The sequence below is a fragment of the Sitophilus oryzae genome, unplaced genomic scaffold (genome assembly GCF_002938485.1).
Source record: "Sitophilus oryzae breed Bouriz unplaced genomic scaffold, Soryzae_2.0 scaffold_1902_pilon_pilon, whole genome shotgun sequence".
NCBI lineage: Eukaryota > Metazoa > Arthropoda > Insecta > Coleoptera > Curculionidae > Sitophilus > Sitophilus oryzae.
In genome coordinates, this window is record NW_022146616.1 from 446,798 (window position 1) to 465,172 (window position 18,375).

General features: G+C 31.0%; 1 protein-coding gene across 3 annotated transcripts in view; it reads right to left on the reverse strand.

The window, feature by feature from the left end:
- Positions 1-18,375, reverse strand: part of LOC115883444 (axin) — an 85,107-nt gene that overhangs the window by 20,384 nt on the left and 46,348 nt on the right. For all 3 annotated transcript variants that reach the window (XM_030901810.1, XM_030901807.1, XM_030901809.1), the window contains exons 2-6: positions 15,184-15,461; positions 14,077-14,249; positions 8,977-9,095; positions 5,777-5,972; positions 903-1,047 (exon numbers count right to left, since the gene is read on the reverse strand). In XM_030901810.1, coding sequence (XP_030757670.1) covers positions 903-1,047; positions 5,777-5,972; positions 8,977-9,095; positions 14,077-14,249; positions 15,184-15,370 — 820 coding nt within the window. In that variant the 5' untranslated portion in view covers positions 15,371-15,461. The remainder of the gene's footprint in view (positions 1-902; positions 1,048-5,776; positions 5,973-8,976; positions 9,096-14,076; positions 14,250-15,183; positions 15,462-18,375) is intronic.

An 18,375-nucleotide genomic window follows, 5' to 3' on the forward strand; every position in this document is an offset into this window, starting at 1 on the left:
ATTAAAGATCGCGCACACTATACCTACACGGACCAGTACGTACCAGCACAGCACAAACCTGCATCCTGCATGACGTCGCACACTTTACCGCCACAGACCAGCAACATAAGCGAGAGTTTCGAAAAAAGTACAGTTGTCAAGGCTCAACTACTAGAGCGTGCAACATAGAAGTATTGAAAATGAGTAGTTCAGACGAAGAAATTATTATTTTAGCCATGTTGTGTGAAGAAGAGGAGGAAGAGAAGGAAGCTAAGAAAAACAGAAGATTTTGGGTTCACCCTATAAATCAAAAGAGAAAGCAATATGGCGAATTTCATCATTTGTTTCCTGAATTAAAAAGATTCGAAGAAAAGTTTTTCCAATATTTTCGAATGTCACAAATCAAATTTGATTATTTTTTTTGCTATCGACTCCCATATTGCATCTTTTCTTTCTTGGTCTCTATATATAAAATGCTTGGCTCGTATCGCACAGCTCTGGATACTTTTGTACCAGTAAAATAAGCTTTTCTTCATTAATATTTAAAACGATTTAAATGTTCGAACTAAAATAAACGAAATCTAAGCTACATCATGCGACTTGAGCCAGCTAGGGTACTCGAAATACTGACGAACCCTTCAATATTTGCATGTTTGTGGAGGTGTGCTGGTTCGCCGGTGCGCACATTAGGTCGGACCAGCACGACCAGGCATAAATATTGCCGGTCATATTTGTCCCTGACCGACACGACCTGTTTTGACGGTCGTGGCTTGTGGCGGTACGTGCTGGTACTGGTCTAGTGTGCTCTACTCTATTAAATAACACGGTCACCTTCACCGGTAGATTTTACTGGTCTGGTCCGTGCTGGTCCGTGTAGGTATAGTGTGCGCGATCTTTTATAAGCTATAGCTAACGGTAGTTACCTGACGCGTGGCTGATATAATTTGGTGGATTCATTATCAACTCCATATCTTCATGAACTGTGGGCAGTGGATCTAGAGCGCTAGCCATATTAGATATGTCATTACTGAAATCACTACTATCACTACTACTAGACGTTTGCGTATTCTAAAACAATATCAAACAGGTTTATTAAATTTGTTTCAAAATGTTTGGGTACAGTGGGTATATCAATACACCTGTTCTAATGAAATACAACACCTCAGTTGCATAGAAAACAAGAAGCTTTAATAACTCTTTTATTTTTAAACACTACCTTGTATTATGTTACCTATGGGATATTTGAAATAAACTTCCAGTTCCCTTTGAAGTCTGTCCATCGAGTTGGAAGATTTCAACAAACGACATTGAAAAAATACAGAATAATACATTTTATCTAAAACGAAAGACAGAACTGTCACTGTCATGTATTCTCTTGATTATTGTCATGTATTCTCTTGATTTATTTATTTATATATAAACGTGACTAAATAAAATTTCGGCAAAAATGTTTAAATTTGTTGTACAATCTAAGATACCGAGCAGCTCTTCATTTTACTTTATAGAGCAAATGATTGTAACATATATTTTACTTCGATTAAAACTGCAAAAATTAGTTTAAACCATAGACTTAAAATAAAATATAGACTGAGCATCTCATTCATAAATAGCTGGAACATGCGGTCAGACAATATCTTGTTATTATTGTGTTATTGTTTCAGGTTATAACGAGTGCGACACGAGCGATAGATAGGTAGTCTCTGTCGTAACGTTCGTTCCCTGACGACTCTGCCGAGAAACACAACACTGTCTTTCGTTTCTCAAGTACACCTGAACTCTCCGTATCATAGCCGGGTAAATTTTTTATTTTAATGAAGCTATAATTAAATTAAAAATATATCGTATTTAAACTTTTTTATATTTTATTAAGATTTAGGACAGGTTTTTTAAATAAAATTTTTTAGAAAAAAACGTCTTAGAGTCCAAAAAGGATAAAAATAATAAAATACACGTTATAGAAGAAATTTTATAATCGAAATTACGTAATTTTTGAAATTAATAATAAATTATTAATTTTAGTCAAACATTTACAACCCCTAATATTAATCAAAACAGGATCTATTCCACAGATATAATAGAATCGGCGACAGGGAGAGAAAAAAAAAAAATGATTGTTGTAATTTTTTCTGGTTAAGTGATGTCTTATTATGTAAATTAGAGAAAACATAAATCTGTTCCATTAAAGCAAGGAAGGTGATAGGAAGTGGATAAAATGAAAACTACATTTATTTAACTCGGTACTGTCTTTATTATACCGGGTGCGTCCCAAAAGTGGCTCATCCCCATAATTTTTTTATATTTTCAAATAAAAAAACAAGATTTAGTATGTTAGTATATGACATAAATTAGGATTGATTGACGCATTCAATTGTTTTTGGTTACTTCCTGTTTCACCGGAAATGACTATAACTTTTTATTTTTAAACGGCACCCTCGGTATATGTCTACTTTATTCGATAGAAAATGACACTCTGAATAGAATGACATATCATGTGTCAACTTTTGACATTTTCGCATATGGTTTAATTGTAATTGTTAATACGCAGTTCATAACGACAATTTGACTCGAAATACCAAGTGTGTGGTATCAATATATTCTAAAAAAAATGCTTTTTTCAAATATGCTAATGAGTCACCCTTGTTCCATTTGAAAAAATTGACATATGTATGATTAAAAATACGATTTGTGCATCTTTTAACCGGCCTAGACAAGACACGAAACCCATTAGACGATCAAAACTATTTTTCCAAGGCTCCTTGATTAAAACTTAGTGTTTTTAACAACACCATGGTACCCTGGATTGAAATTTAAAAGTTGACATATGATATGTCATTCTATTCAGAGTGTCATTTTTTATCGAATAAAGTAGCAATATACCGAGGGTGCCTTTAAAAATCAAAAGATGTAATCATTTCGATGAAACAGGAAGAGACCAAAAACAATTGAATACGTCAATAAATCCTAATTTATGTCATATACAGTACGTCTGCTAGATCTGTGTCTATGAAAGGAATGCGGACAAAAAACATTTAAATAAACAGCAATATATTTTATACGTCGACTTGACGAGTACGTCACCGCAAATAGCTCCGCCCACTCATTTTATTGGCTATTTGCAAATTTGTCGAATTTTTATTGATGGGACGCGTCGTTTAATTTTTTACGAAAAACATTGAGAGAATATTGTTTCCTCTCTCACGGATACACCGTAGCTACAGAACGGACAGACGTACTGTACTGTACCTACTAACATACAAATCTGTTTTTTTATCTGAAAAAATAAAAAAATTATAGAGGTGAGCCACTTTTGAGACGACCCGGTATATTAAAAAATATTGTTTCATAATGTAAAATCATTTTAAAATTCTTGTATGTTATTTTAGATTCTGAAGATAATTTTAGAATAAACCGGAATATATTTTTAATAAAAACATTATTAATTATTAACAGGGTTATAATTATGATTTTGTTACAATGTAAGTAAGTAAATAATTTAATGTAAGAGAAAAAATTCAGATTTTACATTTTACTAAAATATTATCTAAATAAGCGCCTTTCTACAACGCCACTGACCCCCAATGGGTAAATTGAGAGTTGCCTAACGGTCGAAAGTCGTTTCAAGACTTAAATGGATTATTTAAGCCAAATTTCTTGCAAATTTGGCACTGGCGAACCATATTTTATAGTTCTTGAACAGAACAAGTAAATAAAATAAACATTTAAGGACTACAAGCTAAGAAAATGCGTTAATACAGCCGGGGACATAGCGGCAACAAAGCTTTACCGCACACGTGCGACGCGTACTACAAGGTAATAAATGAATGAATAGGCTCCCTCGCCTCTAATCGGTGTTGTCATATTGTAAAGAACTTATCCTTTTTAAACAGTATCCGACTTATAATTTAGTAGTATAAGGACTATTTAATATATCTATGGAATATTAAAACCTACTTTATTAAAACTGTAATATTAATATCTCAATATATGTGTATAACAAGAAAAAAAATATTGATAATATTAAAGACGTGACAACATAGGCTGGATGAGGAAGGCTCGGTCGACTGTACCCAGAAGTAAACATGTGTACAAAAAAGCTTGTTTGACCGCGTTGAGATGTAAATAGTGTAGTCTATATTTTATTTTAAGTCTATGGTTTAAACCGAATTTTATTATCGCTATGTTGGTCACATTGCGCCGTGTTCAGCAATGTCCTTTATTATTTGACAATTATCCTAGTGTCAGTCATTATTTTGTTTAATATCGTGTTGTTGTTGAATCTTTGTGAGTAATTCTCGTTTTTTGCCTATTTTCATAGTTTTTTTTAAATTGTACTTTTAAGCACAAAAGGTTCTTTTAAGAACTAAATTTTCGAGTTTTTGTATAGCATTTCTTGAAATTGTGTGTTGAAAATATGCTGAAGCACAGGGGCGCGCCGACCCCTGGCAGCGCCTGTGTGCGAAGCCTATAAAGCGCCTTTTTTGTCGTCGTTATTCGACATGATTATTTTTTTTATTTTTCAAATTTGGACCGAAAGATGTTCTCCAGTTTTATATAACTTTTAGATATAGTATTTTCCTAAATAGTTAAAAACGGTTCGCTTCCGCTTGTCAATTACTACCATTTATAGTACTGCCATCGTGTTCATAATCAACACTTGTCGCCAACACAGCGCGCCACTTGAATAGATAATCGTACAGAAGGCTAGAAAATACCTATTTTAAACTTTTTAGTTTCTGTGTTAAAATTGACAAATCTTATGATGTTGCAAATTTGCTCTAGATAAATTTGAAAAATAAATATCAATTCGAAATAAAATTTGGAATTACATAATAACCCATATAATAATCTTCATAATGAACTAGTTTTTGCCAATAATAAGTAAAATAAGCTATAAAACTAATAAATCAATTAATCACTAAAATATTAGTTATTAAATTAAAAATAAAACGTAAAACTCTTTAAAAAATGATATAATAAATATGTTGTTTGTCAATTTTAAATTAAGATTCATCTCATAAATCCATCACAATCTGGCAGCGCTGTCGCCATCGCTTGTCACTCAAAGTAGAACACGTGCATCGGAAATTGTTTTGCCATTACTTTGAATAGGAAGACTAAGGAAGGAGCATATCAAAAATCTTAGGTCCACCGCGATGGGACTCAAATATGGCCGACTTAAATTCCGGTTTATCAGTGCCGTTCTAATTTTATTTAAAAAATGTAAAACTATAATGTAGGATAGACGTGGGGTAGACGCAATTTTTTTTTTATTTTATGTTGTGAATAAATGTTGGTAGTTATTAAAATTGTTATAAAAACATACTATTATAATAAAAATAGATAACTTTTAATAATTATTTATTAACACAAACATCCGATAAGCTACTGAAGCAGGTGAGTCAAATTGACGTATCTAAAATTTTTGACATCTAATCTTTGACAAGTAGTAAATAAAAGCAAAAATGCAAGAAAAAATATATAATCAGTTAATTTAAGTGAATTTCATAAATGATCGGTTTACTACACGTATGTATATTATATAGTCACTTACTAACGAAAAGTTGTTCCATTATTTCACTCGATTTTTGCCGAGATCTACCGCACACTGCACAACCAACTATTTTAGAGTCTTTTTCGATAAATCGCGATAGTGTCACTGTTAATTTAAGTTCTGCCACAATTTCCATCTAGATTTACTACCTTACAGCACTAAAAAAAATCAAAATTTTAAGAATACAAATGAGGTATTCCATTTGAAACAGGCGTACTGAAACACCCGGGAGATGAAGGTACTTACCTCTAAATATTGCAGGTACATATCACTTTTAAGAAAATTGGGGTAAGTCGTGGTTACGATTAGATTCTCGATTTGCGCTTGCGCTTTGTCGTAGAGAGTTACTGGAGGCTCAAGGCACTGGGAAGACTTAAATAATTCTCCGATTTCTCTTCGTAACTCATCGCTTATTGGAAGAGCGGACTTCACAAAATATTGCCTAAGATAATAAGAAATATAGTTTACAAACAAGAACCTCTTGCAATGTTAAGCTGCGTCCACATTGCTCGCGAGCAGGCCTAACGAACACGTGAAACACGAAAAACATGGCAAACAGTCGGAGCGAGATGTTCGCGGCGCTCGCGGATCCTATGAAATGCCTGTTTCGACTGTTCGGCTCTGTCGCGGTACATCAAAGAGACGCTTTGGAGCTATGCGAGCATACTTCACGGCGCACAGTGGTTTCGGCAATGGAAAAAACGACTCAAAAAAGAGGGTGTTAAATCGGGTTTAAATTATCCTATCTTACATCGAGTTAGTTCAAAGACAATATAATAATATTACTTTTTTAATTTAATTACTAGTTTTGAATTTACAACACCTCCTTTTAGACCATTTTCTTAATATACAAAACGCGCAAAAGTAAAGCGAAAACAAGTAATATTTTACAGCCCTTCTTTTAATTCCTAAAAATCGGTATTACCCAGGAACTGTTTCGTTTATCCATGGGCATTAAAAGTAAAAATCATATATATATATATATATAATATACCGTGCCTTTGATGCAGTTTAGTTTGAATCTATTTCTAATAAAATTACTTTACTTCTTACTTTAATCAGACTAGCACAAAAAAGTTTTACCGAGCTTTGGTCTTGGATTAATGTGACTAAAAAAAGCAACTGTTAAAGTAGTGATTCTATAAATTTTATCGCCACATTCGGCCACGTTTGTTAAAAATTTAAAATAAAAGATAAAGAGTGTGGAAAAAAATGAAAACTACATTCTTCATTTTTGCGGATGCCGATGAATTCATTTAATATAATTTACTTTTTTTGCCACTTAAAACTATATAAATATCATTATATTGTATAAGATTTAAATGTTATAAATTATAATAATTTGAACCACAGTGTAACTAAACTGAGCATCAATTGAAGCGTAAAGTGCAAATTTTTGCATTAAGTTTAACTTCTTGTATTTTTTTAAACTTTTGAAGGGATTTTGAATTTGCCAGCCAGATTCTAAAACATTGTTTTATGGACTATCGAACCGTTCTTTGTAGTTTTCTTCAATTATTGGTTTTCAACCCACAATACAGGGTAAAACAAAAATGCGCGCATTTTTAACAAAATTTTAAGTGAGCCTCATTTTGTGGAGGTATGGAGAAGATCCATTTTTTGTGGGTGAAGTAGGTGTTTTATACCTCGGGACGTTTATGAGTTTTTTTGGCTATCGCTCTCCATTGCGATGTTTTCGATATTCTTATGATTGTCGGTAGAGTTTTAATACTAACAATTTTATCCCATTTTGAAATGAAGATATCGTATTTTTAAGCATTATGCATTTTAATGTATAATTAAATAAAGCAAACAAATAATTTTATAAAACTAAAAAGTGTTACAGTTATACAGGGCGTTAAAATTTATCTAGCTGGTATATTTAAATTATATGAACATTTTTTATTATGTATCTTGGCATAACAAAAAAAGCATTTAACACTTTTTCATTAACGATACAGTATAATCACTTAGTATAATTATTAGTTAATACGCATAATACTAAAAAATACAATATATTAATTTTATAATAAGATAAATTTATTAGAATTAAAACCTTACCGAAAATCATAAAAAACGGAAAACATCGCAATGGAGAGCGATACCCCAAAAAAACTCAAAAACGTCCCAAGGTATAAAACAGCTCTTTTAAAATACCCACAAATAATGAAAATCCTCCATCCCCCCACAAAATAGAGGTCACTTAAAATTTTGTAAAATTGCACGCATTTTTACCCTACGTTTTACCCTCTATTATGGGTATTGGCCAATAATTAAATAAACTGCAAAGAAAGGCTCGACAGTCGATAAAAAAGCGTTTCGGAATCTGGCTAGCAATTCAAAACGTCTTCAATAGTTCAGAAAATACAAGAAGTTCACTTGATGCAAAAATTTTCACTTTACGTCTCAATTGGTGCTCAGTTTACTTTTAAATAAATTTATTAAACTATGTTATTTGATGTATTTTAGTAAGCTGAATCGAATAAAATCCGTCCCAAAGCAATTGGATTAACGGTTTAGGAAATATAGGGTTTTTTCGTTATATTATCAGTTTCACGCGACTGTGCGACGGCGGCGGTTTGAAGCGCTCGAACTGTTTACGTTGTTTGTTAAGTTTTTAGTTTGGTTTCATAGAATTCGGTATTTACTGCAGTATGATGACACTACCATGATTTTTCTTATTTTATTTTGTTCAGAATTACAAATATTTTTGTTTTGTTCTTGGATTAGTATTAAATATACCTTTAATAAAATATAACTCTCACTATATTTATAGTGCCTACCTATCTTAATCTGATCTTTGAGAACTTTATTTATATTTTGACATACGCCTGGTATTATTTTTGAAATGCTTTGCTTGGAAACTTTGAATAAATAATCCAAACTGGTATGTGAGTCTCTAGTTGCAAAGAATCTTAATGTTATGGCCAATCTTTATTTAACTCTTTCTTTAACCGGAATACACTTCCTAAAAGTTGTATTTTTCCTTTCTATGCGGGGGCCAACTAAGTTAATAAGTCTCTCAAAATCGGTAGAGGACATGCGATAAAAAATATTAAAAAACATTATGTATGTTTGTAAATCACGTAGATGTTTACTTACACTGTGCTGGGATCTACTTTTGAAATTATTAGACATCCAACACCGCCTTTTTTCTCTTTGTCTACTTCGTTTTGCAATAACGATCGCACTAGTAGCCGCTATTAAAAATACTTGGGTATCATCCAAGTCCGAACAGCACGAACGCAAGCACTACATTACAATGTGAACGCCGCGCCGTTGCTTGCGAGCCGGAAGATCTTGAGAAACACGACAAACAGGAAGCGCAAGCAACGCAAGCACAATCAGAAGCAAGAGCGCGAGCAGGACCACGACCATTGTGGACGCACCTTTACATTTGAGAAGAGTATCGGTTGAATAAAATTTAATAAATATGATTTGCTTACCTATAAATTACTTTAACAAGTTGCATAATTTTATCTGATCCCTGCTGTTTTCGTAGCCCTTCGCATGCGAACCAGAAGTCCAGAGTGTCAGCATGCTGTTTACCTTCCGAATGAAGGTACTGTAATAAAGAAAATGTAACATTAACAATGCAATATGGAATAAAATATCCACTAAGACTGATAATACTTAATATTTGATATCATTTAACCTTTTAGTTTTGTTGATGTAAATAATAACTATTTATACAGGGTTATTCACCACATACGACACGGAGTATTGTAGCTAAACGATTAGATTTTTACAAATTATAAGTTTTGGGTTCGTTGAAGGACTATTAGAGCTACAATTTAAAAATATTTTTACAATACACAGGGTGTCCCAAATAAATAAAAAAATATCAAAGTTGTATTTTTTAAACGGAACACCCTATATATTATTACATTTTTAGTTTCTACGATTAAAATAAAGGTAAATTTGATTAAGGTTTATCACACTTAAACCTTACCGTTTTTGAAATATTTACAATTTTGTGAAATTGCAGTAAAAATTTTAAGGCTTCATTTCTCCAAGGACATCAAAAAGTTTTTAAGACTAAATATTTACTGAAGTTTAATTATTGCTCAGTGATTGTGTCGCAATAACAAAAATAATATTACCTCATACAGAGTGTATAAAAATTTATTTTAAAAAATTTCTAGCTTTAAACGGCAATAACTTGTTTAATTTAAATGGAACACCCTATATATTTTAGGAGAATCAGAAGCACAATTTAATTGTCTATCAAATTGTATTATACCATTTTTACCTATCCCTACAAGCACAGAATATCTAGCTACGCAACAGAAGCCTCGTTACATGTATAAAATTGTAGGTAGCAAAAGGAGACAGGCTTTAAAAGCCTGTCTCCAAATCAGATATTTTGATGTGGTAGTTTCGCTACTACATAATAGAGGGCAATAAATTTAAAAGAAAACAATTTTCTACAAACAAAATTTAAAAGAATTTTGTGCAGTGTTGCCATTGTGTAATTCATATCGTAATACTTCCTGATAAAGCCTACCTTCAAATTTGCTACATCATTTAAACATATTAAAATAGATCAGAGCTGTTTTTTTCAATTTGTCATGTTAGTTGGAATTAAATCTTATGAGCTAAATTACAATCACTTCCTGACGTTTGATTGTATAATTGAATCCTGAATTTTCATTGTAATTCGGCGACAATATAATAAGTATTGTTCTACTATTATGATACCACTTCCTGACGTTCAATTGTGTTCTTACCAAGTTCATATCGTATAATCGGGAAAAAACGGTTCGATAGCTATGAAATGAATATCGCTGTCATTTTATATGTAAATTTATATGGGAAATGTCATCGATCGTCCTTTTTCAGCCAACTGGACGCCGTTTTTTTCAGAAGCATATCAAGTGATACCATAATATAGTACTATATTACGATACATGGCGTTCGATTGGGCTTAAACTTGGTATACTATATCTTCAGTGACATTGTAATATCATGGTACCATGGAGCATATAAAGTGGTACCTTCTATAGTACCATATTTGATGACATAGCAATATTAGGTACATGGCGGCAATAGGGCTTAAACTTGGTATACTACGTATTTTCAGTGATATTGTAATATTATGGTACCATGGAGCATAATACGAGGTACCATAATATAGTACCATATTACCATGCCATTTCCTGGCGTTCGATTGGGCTTAAACTTGTTATACTACGTATCTTCGGTTACATTGTAATATGATGGTACTATGATGCATATAAAGTGGTACCTTAATATAGTACCATATTTCAATACCATTTCCTGGCGTTCGATTGAGCTCATATTTGATATATACTTGCGTATTTTTGATGACATTGCATTATTATGGTACCATGAAGCATATCAACTGGTACCATAATATAGTACTATATTAGGTACATGGAGTTCGATTGGGCTTAAACTTGGGATACTACGTATTTTCGGTGACATTGTAATATGATGGTACTATGATGCATATAAAGTGGTACCTTAATATAGTACCATATTACGATACCATTTCCTGGCGTTCGATTGGGCTCAAACTTGGTATACTACGTATCTTGGGTTACATTGTAATATGATTGAACTATGATGTATATAAAGTGGTACCTTAATATAGTACCATATTACGATACCATGTCATGGCGTTCGATTGTTCTTAAATTTGGTATACTACGGATCTTCGGTGACATTGCAATATTATGGTACCTTAAAGCATATCGAGTGGTACCATAATATAGTACACTATTATGATATTATTTCCTGGAGTTCGATTGGGCCCCAAATTTGGTATACTTGCGTTTCTTTATAAAGATTTGTTTAATTAATAATTTTAATTTATTTTACGAATTTTAATTTATTTTAATTTATTGTTCGATGTCGTGACAGCAACTTTTATGCCGAACTAATATATTATTAATTGTACCTGTGTCACTTTTTAAAATCTACCTAGGTCTATATAAATAACGTGGCAAACGGAAGAAATTTGTTATTATAGTATTTTTTAGTCAGTTAACATTTTTTGTACTGCATTTTAATAAATTATTTCCATTATTATTAAACTTATATTTCATTACTAACGTTCCAGCATTAATAAATATCACTATCAATCGCCCTGTCTATTATTAATTTTAAAGGTAATTAAAGGTATTTTCTTAGTTAACATTATAAGGTAGTGTATATAAAAAATGTATATGTTTTGTAATAATATACTTAAAACTATTTTAATAGCCAAAGGAATAATTAATATAAGTGTATCAGACAAGAAAAGATGAATAGAAAGAAACACATACTGCATTATACATAATAAAAAGAATGGGATGCCAATTCAAGTCTTTTTGAATCTGGCAACTGTGCATATTTAGCCGAGCTATAAGGCCGTCGACGAGCCGTCGATCCAAAACCGAAAGTTCAAAATTTCTAATTATATTCTGATTATGACATTGTCGCGCCATCTAGTATTTTATTTGTGCAATTTTAGCTCTTTCATTTCGAGTATTTTTCTGTTGCGTAGCTAGATATTCTGTGCTACAAGTTTTCGTAGAAAGAACATTTTCTCATTTATGACCTCATTTATCAATATCTCTCATGACCTCATTTATCAATATACCCATGGAATATTGACATTTTAGTTTGTTTTTAGAGCAATAAATGTACAAAATATACAGGTGCTAATAACGACAATATTACTAGTCCATTTGTATAAAAAAAGAAAACTATTTAAATCTTTATAAAAGAGTATAACATTAATTAAATATACCACCATTATTTCCGCCCAAATATTAATTAATTACATACTTAATTGTGTTAGTTAATAAATTATTCTAAATATATGTAAATTTGAATCAGAAATAAATATAATAATAAGTTATGACAATGAACATCTCTGCTGTTATAAATAAGCATTCTTCAAAAAATAAAATAAAATTTTTAAGGTGTTACTTTTTACCACACTGTCTAATACACATACAAAATTCAGTTTTTTAGTATTTGAAGCTATTATTATTAATCAACGCAAACAGTTAATTAATGTAGTTTGAATACTGGGATCATATTAATTTTTTCTCTTTAACAAATATTTAAACAGTTTTTTTTTATTTTTTAATTAAATAAACGAACTATATCGACAATATTTTAAAAATAATCCAAAATGTCAATATTCCATTGGTGTATTGATAAATGAGGTTTAGATTAAAATGCGGTAAACCTTAATCAAATTTACCTTTATTTTAATCGTAGAAACTAAAAATGTAAAAATATACAGGATGTTCCATTTAAAAAAATACAGCTTTGATATGTGGATTTATTTGGGACACTCTGTATCTTGTAAAAATATTTTTAAATTGTAGCTCAAATAGTCCTTCAACGAACCCAAAACTTAAAATTTGTAAAAATCTAATCTTTACCTACAATACTCCGTGTCGTATGTGGTGAACAACCCAACCCTGTATAGTTATAATTAATTTCTTTGTTTTCTAAAATATTTTAATTAAAAGAAAATATATAAAAGTGGCAACGCTGTGCCGGTCAAACTTAATCACGTGACTAAAAGTTGTTTGGTATCAAGAACAGTTAACCTAGTAGGACTGCCCATTCAGCCAAAAGTGTCTGCCAGATGCATGCAAAAACTCCTCGCTTTGTGACGTCATTGTAGTCCTTGTCATGGTTATTCAATGGTTATTAGTCCTTATCCGGCAACCAATAATACACACACGTGCATTATTGGTTGCCGGATGCAAAATGTTCATTATTTAGTTTATTTATTTAAACACCTTATATGTATGCAGTATAGAAAATTAACTGTATAAATTGTATTAAATACTCGGATAATGCATTTTTAAGAACAGCATCACCTTTTGCAGTCATTCTTTTTAGAGTACTTCCATAATTTGCCTTAAAATAATTAATAAACAATATTGTAGGCACTTAGTAAGCACTTTGTCACAATCCACAACACAAAATGAACGTATTTATACACTCTATAGCTCTAAAAACTTTAAAAACACCTTTTTCACATTTAAAATTGACAAAATAATTAACTCAAAATTTCTCAGCTGTTATTTTTATAAGTTTACCATAGGCAACTAATAATACACACTATCATGACAAGGACTACAATGACGTCACAACTGTCAGCTGAAGCGCGGGAAGAGGCGAACGTACGTCTTATGAGGATGAGCAATCCTATTAGTTTATCGTTCTTGATTTGATATGAACTGTATATTTAATTTTGGAATTTTACACAATGTTTCTCTTATCAAGTACAAACTAAATAAGTCCAAGCAAGTCTTAAATAAGTCCAAATATTTTCAAGGCTGGTAGATCTCGATAAAAGAAACATATTTTCTCTTTACCATTTTTCAAATAAGCCCAACATAACCGAGTTATTTTATTTTGAAAATTTCCAAAAAAAAATGTTTTCTGCTTAAATTTTGAGAACCAGTGGATTTTTTTCTGGGGTTTCTTTCTTGTAAATTTAATCTACTACCTATGTTGCCATATTATCAAGAAATTATGTTTTTTAACTAAAAAAAATAAAACAAGCTTACCTGTCTAAACAGCTTGACCCCGTCGCCATCTTGCAGCAAGGCGTGCAGTGAGTTTGCCCACCGCAAGCAAGATGGCGGCGACTTGCTGCCCGCCTGAGTTTCTGTCGTTTTTTCCATGACACGGTTGGAGGAGCAGGCACCATCGTGAGCTGTGGAAGAAGCCGACATGGACACTGCAAAAGATAAAAAAATGCTTAGTCTACAGTATGTCCCCGGATTGTCTTTACAAGAGAAAGCGCTTTTTTATTATTGACATTTTGAGGAAAATGCATTCTAACCTAGTTCATAATTCTAAACTAGTTCATATACAGGAAAACACTTTACTTTTTTTAAAACATATACGTCTAAAAAAACCGTTGACGTTCTGTTAAAATGACATTATATCAAGTTAAACTTCAAAATTAACAATTACTACCTGATAACAATTACTTATAAGATAAAACCAAAAAGATTCAAACTTTCTGTATGATTATTTTTAATTTGTTTTTAATTTTTACGTATGTTATGTTCTTTAAAATCAAAGGAGTGTTTGCCATACATAACTAACATCTACAGATGCATGAGCAATACATTTATTTTTATTAAATTGTATTAAAAAAGCCTCTTTTATTTTTCTTTTAGAGGCTATCGCTTCTTTCATTATAATTTTGGCGTGGTTAAAATTTATTCTGTGCCCTGTGTCCCATGAGTACTGACAAATCTTAGATTTCTGAAAATCTCCCTTTTTAAATAATCTTTATGTTCTTTAATTCGAACATTTAATGGTATAGATGTTTCACCAATGTAAAATTTATCGCATTCACATGGTATTTTGTATATTACATTTTTTGTTTGTTGTTCAGTATTCATTGGTTTAGTGTGTGATAAAATGGATCTATGTAAGTGTATTTTGTGTTTTGAATGATGTTTATTCGTATTTTATATTGTTTTCCTACCCTTCTTATTTTAACATCTTATCAATATTATCTTATCAAAAAATAACTATGTTATTTTGTAGATTTTCTTGCAGTGGCGAAATCCGAAATACCCATATATGATTTTTTGGAGAGATGAATCCGCCATATAGATAGGTATAGACATTTTTTAAAATAATTAATTACTATTTACCATTCTGGAAAGTGGAATTCCTTTTGGTGGTTGGGGAGTAGGGCCTGGCGAACTTGCCCCCCTCCACCTGTGCCTGCTCCCCATCCCAGTCGGACACGTAGTGCCTCTTCTCCTCGCCGGGGATGGGCGGTCTCGGAGTCGTATGGTCGAAGGAGACCCCATGGACGTGGTGCTCCTTGTTACTCATAATGGAACAAATACTGGCCCGCGGGCTGAGGCTGGAACGCTATTTGAACAACACGGCGAATGCTTACTGGGCGAGAGCATTGTTTCTCCACCTGCAACACCAAGAAAAACAATTGTGAAGGAAGATCGAAAGAAAATTTATTTAAAAAAAATTATGACGTCTCTTCTACACTTATATTTTATAATTTCTTTTTTATCAAGTTTAACAATACAAGAACAATATTGATCGATATTAAGTTTTAATTTAATATATTTGTAGTTTATTCCAGCATACATAATTATACAGGGTGTTCCAAAAAACATGTGCCATCTGTCGTGGGGAGATTCCTCACGTAAAATTAAGATTTATTTTTCATAGCAACATAGATCCGATTCTGCTTTTATTTGTAGCTACAGGGTGTTAAAATCTTAATATTTTTTCGATTTATTATAATTTTCTTCCAAGTACTTTTAGCGTTTCGAATAAAATTTTGAGGGTAAAAGTTATTATAAATGCGACATATTTTAAAGCCAAAAAAGTGTCGACATGTTCTCCAGGGACGTGCATATGGGTTATCACTGGAATATTTTTCTAAAAAAAGCATGTACGCCACTGACTTTATTTTCTCTTGTTAGCGAAATAGTATAAGCAGTTTAATGCCAATTAGAAGTTGTATCTTGATTTTTTTCCGATTTCGGCCTCCTTGATGAGATAAACGCAATTTTATTAATTTGCCTTGGTCCAAGTCTAATAACAACCTTTAAAAAATGTAATATTTTTAACTTGCGAAAGTTTTAAATAAGTACTTATTGGTTCCTCATCAAAAAATATGAAAAAAAATGTCTATAAACATGGGCATAAAAATGCATAGTTTTACAGGATGTTAAAACTTTTTAAAATTAGGTATTTTGCAATTATCTTAAATACCATTATTTTTTTATTTTAAATAGCTGTAGGTTGGACTAATAGTAATATAATAACTAATAGTAATAATATTTAATAATAAATTCAGTAAAATATATAATAATTAATTAATTTTATTTTTATTTCAGTTTTATTAATTGTGATTAATAAAATTGCGTTTATTACATCAAGGAGGCTAAATTCGACATAATATCAAGAGATAATTTTTAATTGGCATTAAACGGCCTACACAATTTTGATATCAAAAGGAAAAAAGTCAGTGGCGCAAAGTTATTATTATTATTATTATATGCTTCCACAGGTAGATAATTTGAAAACCACAATTTAAATATAATAACACAATAGTTTTAAAATATAATCAGTATTAACTATAACACAAAAATTTGTACTGCACAAAAATTTAAAAAAATTGGTATCATATTTTAATCAATTATGAAGACATTCACAAAAAAGTATGTATCTAAAGCTAATACAATAAATTTATTAATCCCCCTAATTCCAATTCAGATTTAGAACCCCAAGACCTCTCCGTAAGCCATATTCCACTCCGATCAATAAAAAGTCTGACTCACACAAAGAGTGCTTCGAAGGCTTGCGTACTATGCCCATCAACTTCTATATTGATTACGGGCAAACAAAAGAAAGAAAAATAAATTTGAGAACCTCATAACATTATTAAGTCAAAATCTTAAAAATTAATACAGGCCCAGGTAAAAATTCTCTACATGTACCTATAATATTACATGGAGTACAATGGGCTTAGGCAAACTCACTGAGGTGGAAAATCTGAACAATACCATCAAAAATATGAGCAAAAATAACGTTAGGCATGCTTTTAATATATCTAAACACACACACATATTAGTTTTATATATCTAAAAGAAAATAACTCGAAACACATAACGTACCCTCTAGCAGTGTACCCCATGGTAGAGCCCGGTGAACAAAGAGAATATAAAAAATGAAGATACTGGGATATAATGGGTATTATTTTTTACTGATGAATTATGAAAAGCTGTCAGTTTTAATAACTGAGATGTTTGATGATAGACAGTCGAATAGGAAGTAAGCGAAATGCGTAGTGAGAGAAACCGAAAGCTCTTCGATCGAAGTCTGAATACTGCAGTGGGGGTTTAGGGCTTTTGTTAGACCTGGGGTTATATAAAATCAATCATTTGGTGATTTAGAAAGCAAATTACAATTCAAGAAAGAAAAAAAAGAAAAAAATTTGAAAAAAAAATTACACAAATTATTAAAAATACCAGCAGAAATTATGAAAAAAAGCACTAAAGAAGTAATTTTAAAACAATCAGATTCCTTAAAAAAATAATAGAATTTTTTTATAAGACAATTTTAAAAAAGCAAGTATTTTTGCAAAGTAATTTATTAAAAAATCATATCAAATCCAATTCTAAGATATCAAATTCATTTTATAAAAAATAAATTATATTGTATAAAAGGATTTAATAACCGTTTTGATTTAATATGTATAGACAAAAAATATTATAAAACAATATAAATATTTTATATATAAAAATTAAAATCAGCGCATTCGCCAAAACGTCAAGAAATGTTGTATATGTGACGAAACAACTCTTAACAGAATTTTATTTATTTTGTAAATCAATATTTCTGTACTTTTTGAACTAAAATGGTTGTAACTAGTGCTGAGCAAATACAAGACTCAAGACCAAGACCAACATTACCTACCTCAACTGTAATCTTGGCCTTGGTCTTTCTCAAGTCTTGAAGTTTTTTAAAGAGATTTTGACTAGAGGCACATTCTACATAGAAAATATTTAAATAAATATTATTTCTAGTAATTTGTTACAAATAATAAATATAGTAAAAGTAAAATATAAATTATTAGTTCACAATTATATATGAAAAAATTCAATGAGAAAATTAAAAAGAAACTTCAATACAAAGACCATAATATAAGATATTTTCTAATATACATAAAGATAATCTAATTTTGCAATAGTGTAAAATACCTACAATTAATCAACAATTAACAATTACAAAATTAATGAAAGACATGTTTCATTCATTCATGCAAATTAATACAAAATACAAGCGTATCAATAAAAAATCAAGTTTTA